Genomic DNA, 20,908 nt, shown 5'->3' with positions numbered 1-20,908 from the left:
AGGGTACAGACCAAATTTTAGCTTTTTTCGCTTATGTGTTTTTGAACGATGATTGAAAAAAAATAAATAAATAATCACTGGAGAAAATTTTTAATTTGAACTGGTACAAAAAGATATACTTATGTGCCTAAATCGATTAAAAGGGTCGAAAAATGATGAAAAAAACGAGTATATTTACGCATACATATTTGTCTAAGCACGTCTCCGAAGGGGCGGTATGCTGTATTTAATTTTTACTTTGCTTACACAGGGTGTCTAACAAAACTCGCTGACAAAAAATCATGACTTTTTCATGGCCTATTTTGTCACGTTTTTACTGCCCGAAAATACCCCCCTCCCCACAAAAAAATGACGTGACTTGAAACTGCAAGGAATTTTTTTCAAGTTTTTTCATTTTTTTAATTTTTTGAAAAAATTTGTTCATTTTTTTTTTTTCATTTTATGGGCTTTTTAAAAAATTTAATTTCATATGATCGGAAAATGAGTAGTTTCCTAGACAGTTTTGTGGTTGGAAAATACGTCTTTAACGCATCTATCAAAACAAGTGCGGAAAGTAGTTATTTTCCTCCCTAGGGAGGAAAGTAACTGTTTTCCGCACATGTTTACAAATTCAAAATTAGCCATTTTTTAAAATTTCAGCATTTATTTTCCTCTCATATGAAATTAAAATAGTATACGCGACAGGATTGGACAGTAACGCGATTAACTTGTGCGATTTAAGTCACTCGGCTTCGCCTCGCTCCTTAAACTTCGCACTCGTTAATCGCATACTTTCCGCTCCTGTCACGTAATATACTATTATTTTTCAAGTGTGTTTCGAGCAAAATTGACGATTTTTTTCATGACTTTTCATGACTTTCATAATCGTTAGACACCCAAATACGTACAGCAATTTTTTTAAAATTGGAGAGTTTGAAAATTAGCTGGAGGCTCCAAATTGATTCGGGAGATAGAAAATAGCGTACAAATCGAATTTCAACTTTCTAGGTCAATTTAGTGAAATTTGGATTTTTTCCTCATTTCTGGCCCAGATTTGAAATTTTGAAAATTCGCTAAAAATCAAAAAATGAATCCCAACACTTGAAATTTTGTCTGATGGTGTATTTCAAAGTTCTCTATCCATTCTTCTCTTCCGGGTCAAAAATATTTGTGCCAGCTGAAACACTTCTCTTGAGTATACGTGAGCACAAAAACTTATAACAGTTCTAATTTGAGCTCAACTTTCATACTAAACTTTCGGTTATAACGAAAAAAATACCAAAAAAATTCACGACCCAACTCTTTTCATGAACGAAAACGAAAAAAAATTCACCCATGCTTCAAAAAAAATATTAGAAATATTTTCAAATTTCGAATAAATGTTGATAGACTCATGTTCCTGCATATATTTTGAGTGAATTTAAAATTTTTTATTCAAAATTCGTTGAAGTATGATTATTCTCCTGACAAAACTCGTTTTTTTGGCCATTGCGGGCAAGAGAGGTGGGGTGGGGGAAATTTTTTTAGCTACAACATTTTTTTCAAGGCACCCAACAATATTTCATCAAAATTTCAAAAATCCGAGGACAGGGGCATTTCACCTATTTTACCTGGGAATACCTTTTGGAAAAACTTTTCAATCAAAATTAAAAATTGAAAAAAATTGTTTTTCAACAAATTTTATTGATAGTTCTAAAATTTAGAAAAGCTTCCTAATTGCTTACTTATCTCCTTTTCAAAAATCTTTCTACGTGAAGGAATGGAGTGAGTGAGGGAGGGAGGGCTTCACGAAAAACGAATTTATTTGCAACGTTCTGAACTTATACATTGAAATTCGAATCTGGTCATACTTCACACGTTTTTGAATCTGTTTTGCCACAATTTGCAACCACGTCCAAGAAAAAAAAACAGCCCAACAAATTACTTTGTTGCGCCCTATTTAGATTCGATATGAGTTTACTGATTAGTTACGATAAACGATTGATACTGATTTCCAATTCCATATTGAAAATATTGCAAGTAAAACTTTTCATCGTATACCTACTTAATAAAATACACCAGCTACTTGTCCAAAAACCGCGCCAAGAAGTGTTTTCTTATTTTTATTTTCAAACGATATGAGATGCAAGATGAAATCACTGGTTTTTGTTTTATTTCTAATGAAAGGTAATTTAATTTCATATTAACTTTTAGATCTTGTACCCATTTTACAAAATTTCGCTCTACACTTTACAGAAATCACTTCGATACGATCATCGACTCGTGAATCGAGAAAACACGACTTGACCATACATTTGAACAGAACTATTAACAAACTGTTTCAAAGCGTTAAAACGGTGATTGTGACCCATTTATTGAAAAAAATACAAAATCTCGAACCGCAGACATACGAGTATAATTTAACCCATCCGATAGACGGATTTCAAGATCGGATCATTTTTCGTGATACGTCGATTCAAGATTTCTGTTTGTACATGTCATCGAAACACATCGACTATGATTTCATCAATGACAAAATAGTAAGTAGCTTATAATAATGCGTAACTAAATTAATGGAGTCCAGTATTCGGCATATCCCCAGTTCCCACCTATTATAATGAGTAACTTAACACAAATGTCTCTAGCAAATAGTACTTCACGAAGCTGACGTACATTTTGGGGCAGATGTACATTCTGCAGAGGATACCTACTACGGCAGTTTTTTCGCAGTGATGGAAATCGAATCCAAATGTCTCATAAACGTGGTCAAATTACCAGAAACTGATCCCGGTTATAAAATATTTCAAATTGATATGCAATTCTTCGACTTGAACAACATCACGTATCGTATTTTCAACGAAAGTGTGGTAGGTAAGGAGTATTGTATAAGTTTAAAAGACCATTTATCTTAAAATTACCTATATCATATTTATGTACTTGAGCCAAACATTCATTTCAGACAAATAACACAAAACTAGTCAAAGAAATCGAATCCAGGCTACCATCGATATTACTCGATAACATGAATAATAACGAAATACTGACCCAAGCTTTATACGACAGTTACGGTTTCCAGCCAAAAAAACACCTCATAGCGAAACGTAAAAATTTCTCGAATAACGAACCGCAATACTACTACCGGATACCCACCGCTCAATACTTTTGTTTCAACTTGAAAAACATTACAATCAAAGGGCTGTCAAATTTTCAATCATTAAAATACCATCGTTTTCCTAGAACGGCGATTCACACTCTGCTGATAAAAGACGTTCGAGGAAATGCAACTTTGGATTACGGACGCGAATCGGACCCTCCTTTGAGATTGCATTTCTACATAGATTATCTTACAATATCACAGGATGGATTTGCAGATCGTTATGGAAGAGGATTCAAAGTCGGTGGGCATTGGTGTTCGGTTAGGAGAGTAAGAGGGAATACTTCATTGACCAATGTTCAAACAGAAGGCGTAATACGGAGTATTGAATCAGCCTTTGCGTTTTCGTTGACGCCACAATTGGATGGTACGTATTGGATGATCGAAAAGAGTTGAATTTTGTACCAAAAGTTTCGGCTCACATCATTTAACTGGGGTGCTTCTGCTATTTTTCCATTCACTCCAATCCATTCATTTGCATTTTCTTAAAAAAAAAGATAATACTTGATTTTTTTTACTTTTTTTCATGGAACCAGTTTGGAAAGCGCACGAAATGGAGAATCCAATAGGGCAGAAATGTTCCGAATTATTAGCATCGTTGAGCTGGGAAGAGATGAAGGAATCGTTTAAAAAATGGATTCCGTTCAATGAAGACTAGTCAATTTGAGATCAAATACATATAAGTTCCTACCGTACCTAACTAACTAATCATAAATTTGTTTTTTTTTTATATAATGAAGAAATAAATCAGATTGAAGATTATTATAAAAGTTACAAAATGGTTTCGTACACTACAGAAAGAACGAATACTTATTCACAAATTATTTTTAGCATCAAACCAACTGATCCATCAAAATAAGCAGAAATTGAGAGAAATTGAGAATCTTACCTACTCATTAAAAAAACGTGTCTAGAGTGAGCAAGAAAGGTCAACAAGTGATCAAAATTCAGCAAAACATTCCAAGAAATGTTTAGGTATTTTTTTTTGAAAAGGGTATTATTAAAAAATTAATAAAAGCAAGAGATTGAGATTTGAAAAAAATAAGCATCGAAGGCCTTTAAAGAGGGGAGAAAATATCGTTTAGGGAAGGTGTCGAGGGAGGTGGTTGGGTACATAGAAAATTTTATACATTTTGAAAATTTTAGTTTTACTTGGTTTCTTTGACTAAAAATGAAAAATGTAAAAAACTATCTTTAATGATCTCACATTTTTTTTTTGATTTTTTTCAAACGGAGAAGGGGTGGTCAAAAAAGGGATCAGAAGGATTTTGACACAAAAATGAGGAATTTTCAAAATTTTCAATTGGCTATTTTGATCAAAAATGAAAGATCAAAGATGTAGAAAAAAAATATGTTCAATATATGTCCTCACAATTTCTTTTCAAATTTTTTCAAACGGAGGGGGCTAAAAACAGGATCAGAAGAATTTTGACACAAAAATAAGGAATTTTCAACAAAAAAAAAATTATGTATCAATTTCCATGACTTTTTTCAAGCTAAAAACAGGATCAGAAGAATTTTGACACAAAAATTCGGTATTTTCAACCAAAAAAAGAGTATTGATTTCCATTTATTTAATTTTTTCAGACTTTTTCAGGTGGCTAGTTGAAGAGGGAGGGCTTCATACTAGAAAAACAGTGTAGCTCGAATAAGAACCAGGGAAATAATATTTTGGTCAAAAAGGGAATATTTACATATCTGGAAAAATTCTGCCATAATGAAAAATTATAGCATAAGTTGGATTTTTTCATTTTTTTTTCAACTTTGGGAAACGAATCCAAAAAAGCAAAAAATTCAAACCAACAATCACGATTTTCAAAACGTCTTCAATTATGAAGGAAGAGGCAAGCAATAAGAGAATAAGAGAAATCAAATCAATGACTCTAATTTTGAACTCCTGACTATAAAACATTAGGAACGATAATATCGAACAACATTTCCATTTGTTTCATCTCTTGTCCAAATGGAAGGATACAGAGAGAGACTTCTGCTGTGTGCTAGGAGAGAGAGGGGGTGGAAGTGTCAGATTCAAAAACACATGTTGATATTCGGATTCGGGGGGGGGGGAAGTATTTTAACCTCTGGTTTAAATTCCTTCTCCAACAATTTTTGAAATAAAAGGACAATCTTTCCTTTTATTTCTGTTTCACGAAATACTTTGATTCTAAAATGGATCAGGGTTGCTAGTTGGATTGGTAATTCGTGGATCGTTCAAATAAAATCAATTTTTTACATCATTACTATCGAGATCATGGAGAATTTTTCAGAATTTTTTCTCACTCAGCGATAACTTTCCTCCTTCTTCCTTCATCTCTCGCCATCGATGACTACTTGAAAAAATTCCAAAATGAAACATGCTTTCCTTTAAATTTTCTGTAACGTTTGTTTGAACTTTAAATTGTTCTATCGAGTTTTCCATTTTAAAGGACTTTACAATTTTCAAAGAGAGAGCTTCAGTTTCACCCCTCCTACTATTTCATGATCGGTGACTCGGGGTGATTTGCAAATTGAAAATAACTTGTCAGAAAATTGCCCTAGTCTAGTTTTATAAATTTTTGAACGTTAGTAGAAAGATGCAATTTTTTTCCAAACCCTTTACCTCTTCTTTCTAAGCCCATACAAAGAAATTTGTATAATAAAAAATCTTTCTTATTCTATGCTCTACAACTTTTGTTCGAACATTATTTTTTTTGTGCAATTTGATTGCCGAAAAATCAAAATTTTGGTCTCCTTTTTAGGAAATCAAAAGGTGTTCTGCAAAATGAGTGTAAAGTCCCTTCATTCAACTTGTGGAATTATGAAATATCAATTTCAGGAACTGATCAATTTTTTTCTGTTTCTAAACGTGCGATTTCGAGTTCTTAAAAGTGTGATTTAAAATTATTCGTAATTTTTTTTCAAGTTCTTGAAAATCAGACAAAATGAAAATAAACGACATTGAAGTTTCAACATTTTCAAGAAAAAATTAGTAAGATTTTAACTTCATTGGATATACATATTTTTACGATTTTTTTTTTTCAATTCTTTATGATATTTTCCCAAGAGTTGAATAGGCACAATCTCAATTTTTATGTGAATTTTACACTCACTTAGATATCTTCTTTCTTTCTGCAATGAATGAAAATGAATCTAGCATCTCTACTTTGTTGTATCATGATCGCATTTGATTACTGATTAATCACGCGATAAAAGATTATTACTAATTTCCGGCCCAGTATCAAATTGTGAAAAACTCTTCAACAAATTAATACATTTAAAATACAAGTCATTTATGAACAAAATCGTGCCACAAAGTGTTTTTTTTTTTTCGCTTTTAAACGACATGAAATGCGAGATAAAATTGATGGTTTTCGTTTTATTTCTAATGAAAGGTAATTCAATGCGACAATTTTTTACTAAGTGTTGAAAATACTAAAAAATACTGTAAGTACAAATACTTGAGTGTAATTTAAGCAAATACTCGAGAGCCCTCGCGTTTAGTCAGCCATCATTTTTACAATTTGAGAAAACGTGAGGCAAGTGTCATTCAATAGACAAAATCATCAAGTGCCAGTATCATCGAGCGTCAAATTTTAATACAGTGTGATCAAAAAGTTTCACGAGTGTCACAATTTGACACACGAAGGCCAAAATCTGACCACTTGGAGTCGGAATTTGGAACGTCTCTGCTAAATCCTCACTAAAAGTCTCACGAATGACACCGAGTGCCCAAATTTGCCATTCGAGAGTCAAATTTTTGCTGTTTCTTGTGGCACCGCATTATTTCCTAACTTCACATCTACTCATCAAAACGAACAAAAAAATTAACCATTCTACAAAATTCTGCTTCATAATGTTACAGAATTCACTTCAACACGAGCAATAGCGTATCCATCATGGAAAAGAAACGACATAACGATACATATGAATAAAACCATTTTTAAGCTATTTCAAAGCGTTAAAACAGTAGTGGTGAGCAACTTGTTGAGAAGAATACAGAATCTCGAACCAAACACGTACGAATACAATTTAAGTCGACCAATAGAAGGATTTCAAGATAGGATTATTTTCTGCGATGTCACTATTCAAGACATCTGGTTGTACAAGAGATCCAAGCACATCGATTATGATTTTTTAAACAATAAAATTGTACGTAGGTATAGGTACATATACGACGAGGTAAAAATACTCGAATCTACCGAGTGATTATTTAATTAAATCGATACGTATTTTTCTAGAAAATAGAATTGGATGAAACCGATATACATTTCGGAGCAGATGTGTACTCAGCCAGAGATACTTATTACGGCAGCTTTTACGCAGTCATGGAGATTAAACATGGATGTCTCATAAACGTGGCGAAATTACCGGGAAATGATCTCGACAAAGTATTTCAAATTGACATGGAATTCTCCAATTCGAGTAACATCACGTATAACATTTTCAACGAAAGTGTGGTAGGTAAGGTATACCTAACTAAGCTTTCAAAAACTCCTAATCTTGTGTAAAACCACTCATTCAAAACATGTACTAATTGTAGACACGTAACAGCGACCTAGTCAAAGAAATCGAATCCAAACTGCCATCTATATTGCTCGATAACATGAAAAACAATCAAATCTTCTTACAATCTTTAAACAACAGCTACGGTTTCCATCCAAAAAGACATCTGCTAGCCCAACGTCGAGGATACATGAATCGCGAACAACTCTACAACTACCGGATACCCACTGCTCCACACTTTTGTTTCAAATTAATCAACATCACCATCAGAGGAATGTCGAATTTTCATTCTCTCAAATTCCACCAGTTTCCTAAAACCTACGTTCACACTTTGCTGATAAAAGATATCCGAGGAAACGTGATTTTGGATTATGGGCGCGAATCTGAGCCTTATTTGAAATTCAATTTCCACGCGGATTATCTTTCAATTTCGAAGGATAGGTTTACAGAACGTTATGGCATTGGATTAAAAGTAGGTGCGCATTGGTGTACGGTTAATACAGCTGAAGGGAATATTCCAGTGACCAGTATTCAATCAGAGGGCATAGTGAGGAGTATCGAATCAGCCATTGCGTTTTCGTTTATGCCACGATTCAATGGTACGTATAGTTCGTAGTTTCCTACCATTTGACCAAACAATGCCCAACATTGAGCTGCAGAAAAATGAAAATCCTATACCAATAGTGTGTCTATAAAAAGCAGGACATTATACAAAACTATATGAATAAAAACAGGAATTTCGGAAGGGAATTTTTTCCAAAAGTAGAGCAACGTCGGTCAAAATTTATTCAAGTCAAAACTCTTCATCTTTCAATTAGAGCCACAAAAATGAACAGGCAGACATGGTGGTGTTGAACTGTTGATATATTGAAATTTACTTCAATATATCGATATTGAAATATAAATATCGATATTTTCAAGGTGGAAAATTGGAAAAATTGAGATATTTCTGATAAGAAAACCCATCACTTGAACAAAAAATTACTTCAAATCTAGTCATTTTAATATAAACACCCTAAAAAAAAAATTCAATGAAATAATTCAGCTCCTTCCGCCTTCAAAGGGTGAAAACATAAAAAATTTTATTTATGAATAAAAATTTAGAATCCCCCCCCTCACAAAAAAAACCATTTAACATGCACCATTGCATTAAATTGCTGCAGTTTCTGTAATTTTGTGGAAAATGTCGAATAGGAAAAGGGAAAGGACGGGAGGAGGAGAGGATTAAAACGCGTTCAAATCAAAAATTTTCTATAAAAAAAAGTTGTAAAATTTTCAAGTACCTATGTACGTAGTTAAGTATGTTGAAAAAAACATGAAAAATGCAGCAACTTCTTGGAAAATTAGAAAAAATACAATTTTTTGGTGATCAAAAACAAGAAATTTTTGCAATTTTGATTATAAAAAAAAAACTTCTTTGCAATTTACTTAGTTATTTGAAAAAAAAATTAAAAAAAATAAGACTTCTGAATTCCGATTTAAATACGACTTTTTTGAAATTCAAGCTAAAACATGATTTTACTGCAATTTTGGCCAAAATAGTCATTTTTGTCATTTTGATCAAAAAAAGCATGAATTTTTTCTGTTGTTAATTTTGGCTAAAGCAATAGTTACTATTGTTGCTTTTTTGGCAGGAAAAAACATGATTTTTTCAACAATTTTGAAATCGACTGTTCCTCACAATTTTGAAGGAAACTTCCAGCAATTTTTGACAAAAAAAAAAAAACAGAGTTCTTTGCAGTTTTGAAAAAAAAAACAGGGTTCTTTGAAATTATGGTAAGAAGGATTTTGGTGGGAAAACGGATTGTTTGGCAACTTTGACAAAAAAGAACTATTTTACAACATTGGCAAAACAAGATTTTTCACAATTATTACCTAACAAGAACATGATTTCTTTGCAATTAAGTAGATACCTATCTAAGAAAAAAAAACAGGAAGTTTTTGCAATTTTGGTAAAGAAAAAAAAATGGCTAAAACAAGAACATTTTTGCTATTTTGGTAAAAAGAAGGATTTTTTGCAACTTTGACACAAAACTGAACTTTTTTCAACACTGACAAAACAGGATTTATCACAATTCTGACAAGTACAGGATTTCTTTGCAATTAAGTAGATACTTAGGACAAAAAACAGGGAATTTTTGCAATTTTGGTAAAAAAAAAAAAATGAAACAAAGATAATTTTGCTATTTTGGTGGAAAGATGGTTTTTTTTTGCAACTTCGATAGAACACAAAACTTTTCAACAATTTTGACACAAACAGAACTTCTTTGCAGTTATGCCAAAAAAGGAGACTTTTTTTTGGAATTTTGGTAAAAATTATAATCATTTTACAGTTTTGGCTAGATTTGGATTTTTGCAAAATTTTGAAAATAGCAGAAACCTTCTTACAAAATTGACAAAAACAGGTCTTTTTTTGCAATTTTGACAAAAATATGACGATTTTTCGAAATTTTTACAATAACAGATCTCTTTTTTTATAATTCAGGAAAAATTGTAACAAAATCGTACTGTTTTGTAACCATTGTAAAATCATGGCTTTTTCGAGACCTCAACAAAATTGAAACAAAGGGCCGGACTTTTATTTCTTGATAAGTTTGACAAAAAAAATCTTGAAAAATGAATCCATACCAGATTCGTTTGCAGAAACATTTTCGTTCAAATCATTACTCAGTAAAGAAAATGAAATTCTCAACTTACGCATAAAAACTTTCTCAATTATTCACGACGAACTCACCTGCAACATAAAAACAAAAAAAATATCGATTAGTCGATTAATTAAATGGCAAGATGTACAAATAAATAATAATACGAAATGGGTTAGTAAGTCAAGAAGTATTGCTAAACTTGAAAATTTTTAAACACGTTGGATTGTTATCTTGAAGAATTTCAATCAATATAGTCTGCTAGTACCAAACTACAACAATGCAATATTTTATCTTTCTGTTTTTCAATTAAACCAGTTTGGAAAGCGCATGAAATTGACGATCCAATGGAACAGAAATGCTCAGAAATATCCTCAGAATTGGATTGGAACAAGACGAAGGAATTATGCAAGAAGTGGATTCCATTCAATGAAGACTATAGTCAATTTATTACCGAAGATACTATTGCTACTAAAATTTTTAAAAGGAATGTAGCCCGGAAAATTGCGAATAATTCTACAAGAACGTACATAAAAAACAAAACGAAGATTCAAAATTATTTATAGAATATACAACTGAATTCAACAACTCTAGGTATTCATCTCCTCATCAGTAAACTAAGAGAGAAAAGATCTCTTTCTTCAGCAAACATTTTTTAAAACTTCCAAAAGGTTGTTATTTACATTTTTTCTTTTGGTACCTAATAAGTAGGTATGTACAACTTGACGATTTTCATTTTTCAACAATATTTTATACATTTTTTCTAATAAATTATTACATTTTTTACGTCATGAAGTTTTCATTTGAGCATAATTCAGCAGTTATCTTTCGAGGTTGGAATAATCGCTCCTTGAACTAGATAGCAATTTCACCACAATTCATATCCAAAAATGGTCAAAAACCAACCCAAGCAAAAATTCATCAACATATCTGATCGAGTATCGCAATAAGCCTACGTTTATTTTGATCATTTTCAAAATATAAATTACTCGGAACATATTAAACGATAGTAGATCTACATCGCTCCATTTAAATTCGTACAGTAACTTATATTCGTATAAAATTTCAATATAGATCGCCCCACCACAGCGATAATGTATTGAAAAAAACTTCCAACGTATCGATAAAGTCAAATTACATAAAGAATATGGAGCAATCGAGTAGACAGTGAGTTTTTTATTCTTCAAATAAGGTATTTGTAACATGAACTCGACAAAAAATATAATTTTTTTCGTGCTGTTTGCATTGAAAGGTAGGTAAATAACTTCAAATAATTTATCAATATAACTAATCAGGTCAAATAAATTCCAAGATACTTGAATTTTCAGAATTCACCTCAGGCATAGAAACCAATTCCGGCGAAGAAAATGAAACCGACATAACCATCCCTCTAAACGAAGCCATCATAAAAACATTCCACAGCGTTCATCCAACTTCAACGATGAATCTAGTCAGTTACATGGAAAGTCGCGACAGCGATTTTGATCTTCCTTTAGGCACGAGAATCGCTCCATTCACCAAAAATATATTTTGTCATCATATAAACGTATCTATTTGGGAACCCCTATCGTCGCCTCAAATCTACTGCGAATTCCCTAAGAATAAAACGGTAATAGGAAAATCATCGGAAATGAAAATTAATTAATCGCGAATATTTTATCGATAATGGTTTCGTTATTTCACGTATGTTATGGCAGCATTTATTCAACGACGAGCTCATCTTCAAAGTCCTAGGGTTCATGGATACGTCACCAGGAAGAACACATGCTAGTTTCAAAACACATGCAAAATTCAGAGATATCGTCATCACAGGTACGAAAACTTCGAAGAGATTCCAAGTCCATATCGTACACAATCATATTTCCAATTACGTAAGTTGATATTTCATTTCATTTCTAATTCATCAAGTTTGAAAACAAACCACCTCTGTGCCTATAAACTACCTACCAATAATTTCAGGTAACTGTACCCTGGAGTCGTACAGAAATACCTCGCAACACGCTGGCCAAACTGATTAAAAAAATTAGATCCGGAATACCATCGATGATCCACGATAATGTAAATTCCAATGAAAAATTCCTACACGCTTTCAGCTCCAGCTTTTGCCACAATCCGAAACAAAACATCACCTTAGCCTATCCAGATTTCCCTCTAAACGAACAAAAATACTATTATTTCATCCCAACCGTATCGTTCGTCGGAATAGATTTAGTAGACATTAAAATTAAAGGATTATCGAACTTCGAAACACTTAAACCCAACACGACGTTTGGTAAATCTGCTTACACTCTGATTGTGAAAAATATCTGCGGAACCATGAAGTTGGACAATACGGAATTCAATAACTTCAAGTTTTACGAGATGGATTTCAGTATCGATAATCTTTACATTACTGCGGATTTTGAGACTAAACGATTAGTGGTCGAGGCACGAGACTATAATGTGACGCATGTCAGCTCGATGTCTTCGAGACCGCCCAAGGCGTCCATATTTTCCGAATTAATCATGAAGAATATCGAAAGAGCCATTGGCAGTCAGTTGATGCCGTCCTTGGAAGGTAAGTCGAAGCATTTATCTTTCAATTTTCCGAATTCAATACACAATTTTTTTCAAATTTTTCAATACCAAAAGTATAATTATTTGGAAAAAAATGTCAAACAAAATTGAATTTTCATAACAAAGTAAGTATGCAAGTACAAAAAAAATCAATGCGAGAAACACCTTCTTTCATACACACGTGGCAATTTATTCAATCGGCTAAGCTACAAAAATTTGCTTAAGTCCACTTGGAAGAATTGGAGGGGATTTGGAAGGGCAGTCAAAAGAAGATCTTTGAATGAGAAAAATTCAAAAATTGAAATATTCTGAAAAACATTTTAATCCAGAATCATGTGAAATAATATTTTAGATTAGAAAATCTTACTTCGGAAAAGAACGCTTTTCCTTCGTTTTCTCACTGAGATATCGGATATTTCAAGAAATGGAAAATTGTAAGGAGTATGCGCGAAATACTGACCCCCCCCCCCCTTCTAAAGAGGAGGCGGGAAATGAAAAAAAATTTGAACTAGTGGGAAAAGTGATATGGTATGTGAATCAAAGTACAAGTTTTCACATGGCGCAAATTCTGATTCTGGACCTGAAAATAGAAATTGAGCCCTCCAGAGCCTCAGAGGATGATTTGGAGCACATAATTTTTAAAAATCCAATATGGATATTGAAATACAAAGTTTTCGAGGATTCTGATTCCAATTTTGAAACTCTATTGTTCTCCCCCCCTTCTCAAACCGAAATTGAGCTTCCTGTATAAAAAATTCAGGTCCAAGACTACAAAATAAAATACCTAAACCTATGAATATTGAAATGAGTATACCTAGGTTTTTGAGAACGCAGATCTTGATTCTGAAACCTCGTTTACAATGAAACCAAAATTAAATCGCCAGCAAGAAAACTTGGGGATCAGAATTTTGAAAAATAATTGTAATATTGGTATTGAAATGTAGGCTTTCGAGGGCCCTTATATCGATTTTTAGACCCAAATAATCCCAAAAACTAAGTAGAGCCTCCTACAGAAGGGCCATGAGGCTTAAAATTGTGAGAAATGGAACATAGATATTGAATTCTAGATTTTTAAATGTTTTGATTCATATATTTATTATGTACTTATTTATTTGCTCATTTGAATGAACAAAAAGAAAAACAACTCGTACAACAATACTGTTGACGTCAACATTTGCATCGACTACATTTCTTATATCGATTTTTAGACCCAAATAATTCCAAAAACTAAACTGAGCCTCCTAGAGAAGGGCTACGAGACTTAAAATTGTGAGAAATGGAACATAGATATTGAATTCCAGATTTTTAAATGTTTTGATTCATATTTATTATGTACTTATTTATTTGCTTATTTGAATGAACAAAAAGAAAAACAACTCGTACAGCAATACTGTTGACGTCAACATTTGCATCGACTACATTTTTACCCAACATAATGGTGGAAAAGTGACCAATCAGTTATTTAGTAGGAATCTTCTGTCCATAAAGAAGTCGGGTTAATGAAAATTTCCAAAAAAATTTTATTATTTCTGATACCTCGACATACCATCTCGACATGTACATGTTAATTTCAATGCTCAAAATTTGCATCTACAACTATGTCGATCAATTTTTCAGAATTGAAACTTCTGTTTTAGTGTTTAAAAATTTGGTAAACATTTAAAAATATTATCTTGTTTAAAGAGGAAAACAATTTTTTAATGGCATTGATAAAAATATTCACTTTTCCATAGTTTGGAGTTGTCAATGTTATGTCGATGTGAAAGTTGATAGTCCACAAATACATCAACACCAACATCGACCAAATTTTCAAAGATTTCTCAAATTTGGAAAATTTTGTTGATATTGTGGATGTAATTGTCGATGTCGAATTTCACATCAACATTAACATCGACATGTTGACATGAAAATGTATTAGTTTAGTACTCTTAGATAAAGTATTGCACCGTTCTCAATATAAAGATTTTATAATCAGTAGGTACAGAATTCCTGATCTGTATTTCCCAGAGGTCGCCTCTACGGGCTCTGCGTCAATGCTGCTTCAGCATGAGCAATGGCTACTGAAGAGAAATCATTTTTGGAAAAAAAGTTTCAATTTTGAAACTAAAATTTCATAACTTTATGTACCTACTTAGTAGAAGGTCGATGTAAATTTTGATGCCAATGTCGATCCATCCACATCCGTCACATTTGGATCCTACATGTAGATGTGAATTTAGACCCTATGTAGAGCCAATTGTTGACATGAATGCCAATCAGCATTGGTCAACAATTGCATCGACATTTGGCTCGACATAGGGTCGAAATTCACATCGACATGTGGCATCCAAAAGTGACTGTTGACATTCACATCAAAATTAACATGGTCATTGTTGTACTGGAATCTGTTACAAAAAGTAACATTTAGCTTGCGCAAGCTATTAAAATTGAAATCTCACTGGTAGGTTCAATATGTGACATCTACGCAGACAGTATAATTCTTCATCACAATTCAAAAGATTTTTTTTACTAATACATTGTCGTGGTTAGAAATTCCTTCTTGATAGATGTTACTTCTTATGGATATCGTTGATTTCACTCTAGGTATTTCCAAATCTTCAAGAATTGTGTTGTTCTTCACATATTACGGTGCATTTATAAGTTTTCTTAGAATTTTGTTCTGGAATCTTTCTACATATAATCAGGATATTGGATTCACTAGCCAAATCCCATAGTTCAATACCATAGGACCAAATTGGTTAGAATAAACATTTGTACATTAAGATCTTGTTTTGTTGGCTCAGCATATTAGTTCCAAGAAGCTAATAAAACAATTTGAGTTTTTTGTCAAGTTGAGTTCTCTTCTTCAGAATAATTACCCTATGATCTCTCTATGTGAAATGGTTATCAAGATGTAATCCCAGATATTTGACAACACTTGTTCAAAATATTTCATCGTTATTAAACATTAGTGATCAAGTTGTTTCAACTTTTCTAGTGGTAAAAAGGATGTAGCTCGATTTCTCACTATTGATTTTGATTCTCTAAGTTTGACACCATTCTGTTATTGTGTTCAAGTTGCTTTGTAATTTGTTCATTGCAACATCTGGATCAAAATCTTGTGTGGTAATTGCAGTGTTGTCAGCAAATGTCGCCATCGTGATGACTGAATAACTCCAAAACCAACATTGAACTCCTTGGGGGAGGGTTTGGGGTCTGAAATATTGAAAAATGCAATGTGGGTACTGAAATATAGGTTTTTGAGGACGTTGATTCTGATTTTGAAACCGGGTCAACTCCAAAACCAAAATCAAGTTCTTTAGAGGAGGCTTACAGCCCAAAATTGTAAAAAATGCAACATTGGCATTGAATTCTCTGTTTTAGAATGCACTGATTCAGACAACAAATCTGATCTGATCAGAATTCTGATCTTACCAGAGCAGATTCAGATCTGATTAAATCCAATCAGGTCCCTGCAGCTGGATCTAATCAGGTCTGGACAAATCAAATCCAACCAAAACTTTGATCCTGATCAGTTCCAATCCGTTTCTGACGGACTGGCAGAAGTTTCAAGAATTTGGCAAGTGGGGGGAATGCTTTTCAAAATTCAATTCGCTGGACAAAAAATTTGACAAAATTCAAAATTTTAGATTTACTTACTTTTGAGAATTTTTGCCCAGTAGGTATTTCAGATTTGGCATCTGATTTTCGACCCTATTCTATCGCCCCCCCCCCCCATTCCTTCCTGTAACAGATCAATAATTATTCATGTGAACCCGAAAATCCGCAGCAAAGTCCAAAATGACTTGAAATTGACAAATGAAAATAACATTTTAGCTCTTTATTCTAATCAGATGAAATTTTTATAGAAATGCATGATGCACTTTTCACACTCCACTTTCGAATCTTTATTGACTTAAATGCTAAAAATTGGGAAAAAATTCCATTAAATTTCTTAAAATACTCAATAATATTCCTGATTAATATTGCATAGAGATATTTTGAAACTTCGGTCACAGAATTCGATGAACTAATCAAAAAAATGAATGAGCCAAGAAAACACCAGCCAAAAACTTTAATAAATTTCTGAAAAAATTTCTCATCCCCAAATTAATTTATCTAATAATCAATTTCAATAAAGTTCCAGAAACGAACAAGCTCGATGATACTTCCACCCCAAGTCATCTGGAAAGTGCACCACCGGTTAGTCAAGTTGCTACAGAAACCTCGCCAAAATCCGATTCGAAATCATATTCTACGAAGAGCCCAATTCCTCTTACACAAGGATGGTACACTGAACTGACTTCAGCAGATAAAGAACTCTATCATGGAAGACTTTTCAAAAAAACGTCGCCACCTCATCGCCCTCTTTTCCAAAAAAAAGTTGAACTTACTTCTCCAAAAACTGACCGTCCAAGTTCAACTACTACTACACGAGTGACCACTCAAACATCTAAGCTCGAGGTCAAAACATCAACTGCCATACAAAAGACAGATCCTTCACAAAGTCAGCACGTTATATTGACTTTAGCATCTAGACGATCCAATAATAAAAAAATTTATGAGACGTCGCCATCTGATTCGACAATTCGTTCTACGTTGAGCTCAACTATCGCAGGCAAGACTAGTCGATCATTATCTACTCGAGGAACAAAAATCTCCGCCAGACAAACGCCGAAACCTGATTCACCAGAAGTTGGCGAAACTGCAATCGAATCAGCAGCAGATGAAGAAGACGATGGTTACGAGTACGATATTGTATTCCACAATGTGAGCATTAAACTGGTACCAGGAACTCCTTATCCGAAACAAATTCAATGCGGATTTGCCAACTCTATAAAGGTACCTTATCAAATAAATTTATAACTCAAATATTTCACAAGTCTCTTCTTCTTTTTTTTCTATTTTTTTTTTTTTTTTTTTTTGGTTAGTGTTTATTTAGAGACATTTTTCATCAAATTTTTTGTACTGTTATAGATCAATCATCAAGTAAAGGCCATACCTTCTGGAGACATTCATCTCAGCAATAAAGGCAACTCGATCAATATTCGTTTCCACGTCAACTTCACCTCGATCAAAATTTCAGTCATGAAACCGAATAATTCCAAAGAGAACGAGTCTTGCGAATTTCAAATCCATAACAATCAAGATATCAAGGTAACATAATCTTATTAATGAATATCATCGATCTCAACAAATATGTAGGTAGAAATGACTAATGAGTTGAAATATCATTTTAAATTTCAGGTCGCTGTACCATCGAACAAAAACACGAGTAAATCGAACACGGATTTGCTAATAAAAAAGAAAATCGATAATACGCTGATGTCGATGATGACAGAACGAATTTCTCAGCATTTGAAACCACTGGTTTGCTTGCCATTCGATATTTGCTCGCAATCTCTTCAAATGGTCGATCAATTTTTCGGAAATTTTGTGGATAACGTGCTGAACAAGTGCTCGCTTCGAAGGGATACTAATACAACGATTTCAACGTGAAAAAAAAATCGTCGAAACAAATTTTCCATCGTCTCAAGTCAAACATCTTATGATACTGCAAAGATCGTTGAAATTAGCAATGAAGGAAACGAGAAGCCAACAAATTTAGCTGACCAAATTATCCAACCATTCACTTCATCCTCAGACAGATATTAGGCTCACCATCTAATCAAAAAACATTGTATTTGTATTGAATTTCATTGCAATTCTTTGAATAGGTACTTATCTGATAACCTACCTATTTGTATAAAACTTCCCGAAATTTCTCAATATTTTTCCAAGTTCAAATTAACCAAATTGGAATATTTTTTCATTGTAACGCAAGGAACCAATCTAAAAATATATTGTATTAAGGTTCATTTAGAATAAGAAAATACCTTTCTTTCTCATTCATTTTATATCATAAATTAAAAATATACAAACACATAACTTGAGTATGTTTATTGACTAATTAAAGTGCTTATTGGTTTACATACAAACAATTTAGGTAAATTGAAAGGCATCTTTTGTATTCAAAAAGCTTCAATCAAAAGTTCAACTTTTTTATGGGTCCAAATTGTTATCTTCAAAAAAAAACTTGATTAGGGTGACGACGGTTGAATGGATCTCTCTCATCCCAAAAATTACATCTACGTAAAAATTTCCGTTGTTTGTCGGAAAAAAGTAGAAAATTCGCCAACGACTTCATTAATTTGATGAAAAATGAAACATCAAAAGCCCAAGATGATGATAAATTGTAGACAAAGCAGAAACAAAAACAAGAGAATGAATGCTTCATTAGGTAATACTATTACTAATTTATGCATTCGAAATGCACGAAATAATAATTTTAACTCTCATTAGAAAGAAAGAAATCAACGCAATTCCCATTAAGAATGATTGGCAAAGTTCACTTTTGATTAGAAAATAAACAAATTATTCATTAATTGAAATTATCCACATTAAAGGGAATTTTTACAACCGTCAACTCCGATCGAGCTGAAATTTGGCTCATTGAAAGAGGGTGTTTAGTGAATTTTTGAAAAAGCAGGCGAATCACGAATCCGAAGAAACGAGTTGATAATTATAATATTTTTTAATAAGTAAATCAAAAAATCCCAAATTTTTAAGTAAACAATCCAAAATCGTCAATTTTTGTCAAAAAATTACTCTAAAATTCCTCTCTCTTCTAAAGTCAACTTCTCGAACCGACTGAAACTACTTTTGAATTGATCTGAAGCCTCCAGCAAGAGTTCACTTTTCTCCAGCAATTTCCAAGAGCTCCAGAAGGCGTTTGAGGCAACTTTGGAAGCTGAAAATTCAATCTTAACTTCAGAATATTTTCCAATCTCACCTTAATTTTTCCTCTAAAAATTGTGCATTTCGAGAATTAAATTACTCTTCGCTTAATACGGTGATAGGAAGTACAATAATTAGAAGGAAAAAAAGAGATAAACTTGTATTTATAGTCTACCATCTACCTATCGAGGGTAATTAAGGCATTATCAACTTGAATAGCATAGAATTATCAAAAAAAAAATTTTAATCGATACACGAATTTCACAAATGAAATGCACGAAACAGTTGAATTTAACAAACGAATAGGAATACTTCGTCTAATACCTTGTTTTAACGTTTAGTTGAAAAAAATTGAGTATTCATTTCATTTTTATAAAACCTATGTAGTTGGAATGGAAAAATGTGTCCGTATCTGTGAAAGGCTTTCTTCGTCAATTCAATGATTCCATTGCAACGGAATCATTCCTTTCTTACTTCATCGCTTCCGCATCAAAACGGTCAAATGAAACATCCCTCGATTATTCTGATTTAGACCAACAAAACGTAAGTATTACTCGTATAACAAACAAATAACCTATAGACTTCTAATCAAAAATCAATTCAAGCCACACGAATTTTCCAATTCACGATACCATGCTTTATATTCCAGATCACCCTAATACCCAACGGTCATAAGTACGAACCTAGCGCAGAAAACCAGATAAAAACTGAATTAAAATGGTACCTTAAAGCAACATTAGCCGAATTGCCGGCTAGTAAACACCATTTCAGAAACGTAAAATATATTTTTCTCGTAAAGCCAGGTCTTAATAGTTTATTGCAACATGTGCAAAAACATTATTACTTCATAAACACCATCCCGTCGACTGACTACACTTTGAGCAATGTGACCATCAGAGGATTCTGGAGCATGGAAAACTTTACAATTCAACATATCAACCAAGCTTATTTCTTCACTACGCGAATGAGTAGCGTAGAAGTCACAATGGTGCAGAATTTCGTCTCGAAGAATTCAAAACCTATCAAGTTGAGTTTCAACGCTGATCATATTGCCGTTTTATCGGATGAGAAAGCTGATGAGATTTATTTCAAATTTGAAGGGTATTCGGTAAAGGAAACTGAATCCAATAAGACGTTGACCAACGACCAGTCGAAATTAATTGTCGAAAGAATTGAATCGGTTATTACGGCTTCGCTGAGAGCTTCGGCGAAAAACACCACTCTCTTAGCGAAATACGAAAAAATTGATGGATTAGTTCCAATAGAATAGAAAAGTACATATTCTTTTTCGTATCTAGAATATTATGTTATTTTTGTAATTATTCTTCTGTATATAAAATGCAACTCTTTCAACATGAAA

General features: G+C 32.9%; 4 protein-coding genes across 5 annotated transcripts; all 4 read left to right on the top strand.

Annotated features, from left to right (window-relative positions):
- Positions 1 to 1,985: 1,985 nt before the first annotated feature.
- LOC135837284 (uncharacterized) lies at positions 1,986 to 3,874 on the top strand. The gene is made up of 5 exons (XM_065352499.1): positions 1,986 to 2,145; positions 2,215 to 2,498; positions 2,604 to 2,825; positions 2,918 to 3,479; positions 3,649 to 3,874. The coding sequence occupies exons 1-5, from the start codon at positions 2,097 to 2,099 to the stop codon at positions 3,768 to 3,770; spliced, it is 1,239 nt and encodes a 412-aa protein (XP_065208571.1). The 5' UTR covers positions 1,986 to 2,096; the 3' UTR covers positions 3,771 to 3,874.
- A 2,479-nt stretch (positions 3,875 to 6,353) lies between these two features.
- Positions 6,354 to 11,015, top strand: LOC135837283 (uncharacterized). 2 transcript variants are annotated; one of them, XM_065352497.1, is made up of 5 exons: positions 6,354 to 6,483; positions 6,954 to 7,240; positions 7,330 to 7,548; positions 7,632 to 8,193; positions 10,555 to 11,015. In XM_065352497.1, the coding sequence occupies exons 1-5, from the start codon at positions 6,384 to 6,386 to the stop codon at positions 10,800 to 10,802; spliced, it is 1,416 nt and encodes a 471-aa protein (XP_065208569.1). In that variant the 5' UTR covers positions 6,354 to 6,383; the 3' UTR covers positions 10,803 to 11,015. The 2 variants fall into 2 exon arrangements, with proteins under 2 accessions (XP_065208569.1, XP_065208570.1); XM_065352498.1 differs by having other exon boundaries at positions 6,357 to 6,535.
- A 295-nt stretch (positions 11,016 to 11,310) lies between these two features.
- Positions 11,311 to 18,704, top strand: LOC135837282 (uncharacterized). The gene is made up of 7 exons (XM_065352496.1): positions 11,311 to 11,488; positions 11,565 to 11,845; positions 11,934 to 12,107; positions 12,196 to 12,793; positions 16,913 to 17,613; positions 17,749 to 17,928; positions 18,019 to 18,704. Exons 1-7 carry the CDS (start codon positions 11,440 to 11,442, stop codon positions 18,268 to 18,270), a joined length of 2,235 nt encoding a protein of 744 aa, XP_065208568.1. The 5' UTR covers positions 11,311 to 11,439; the 3' UTR covers positions 18,271 to 18,704.
- A 1,116-nt stretch (positions 18,705 to 19,820) lies between these two features.
- LOC135834136 (uncharacterized) lies at positions 19,821 to 20,908 on the top strand. Its single transcript, XM_065347973.1, has 3 exons — positions 19,821 to 19,832; positions 19,936 to 20,091; positions 20,198 to 20,908. The coding sequence occupies exons 1-3, from the start codon at positions 19,821 to 19,823 to the stop codon at positions 20,816 to 20,818; spliced, it is 789 nt and encodes a 262-aa protein (XP_065204045.1). The 3' UTR covers positions 20,819 to 20,908.

Source organism: Planococcus citri, chromosome 2, assembly GCF_950023065.1.
Source record: "Planococcus citri chromosome 2, ihPlaCitr1.1, whole genome shotgun sequence".
NCBI classification, from domain to species: domain Eukaryota; kingdom Metazoa; phylum Arthropoda; class Insecta; order Hemiptera; family Pseudococcidae; genus Planococcus; species Planococcus citri.
This window is presented reverse-complemented; position numbering and strand designations above follow the sequence as displayed.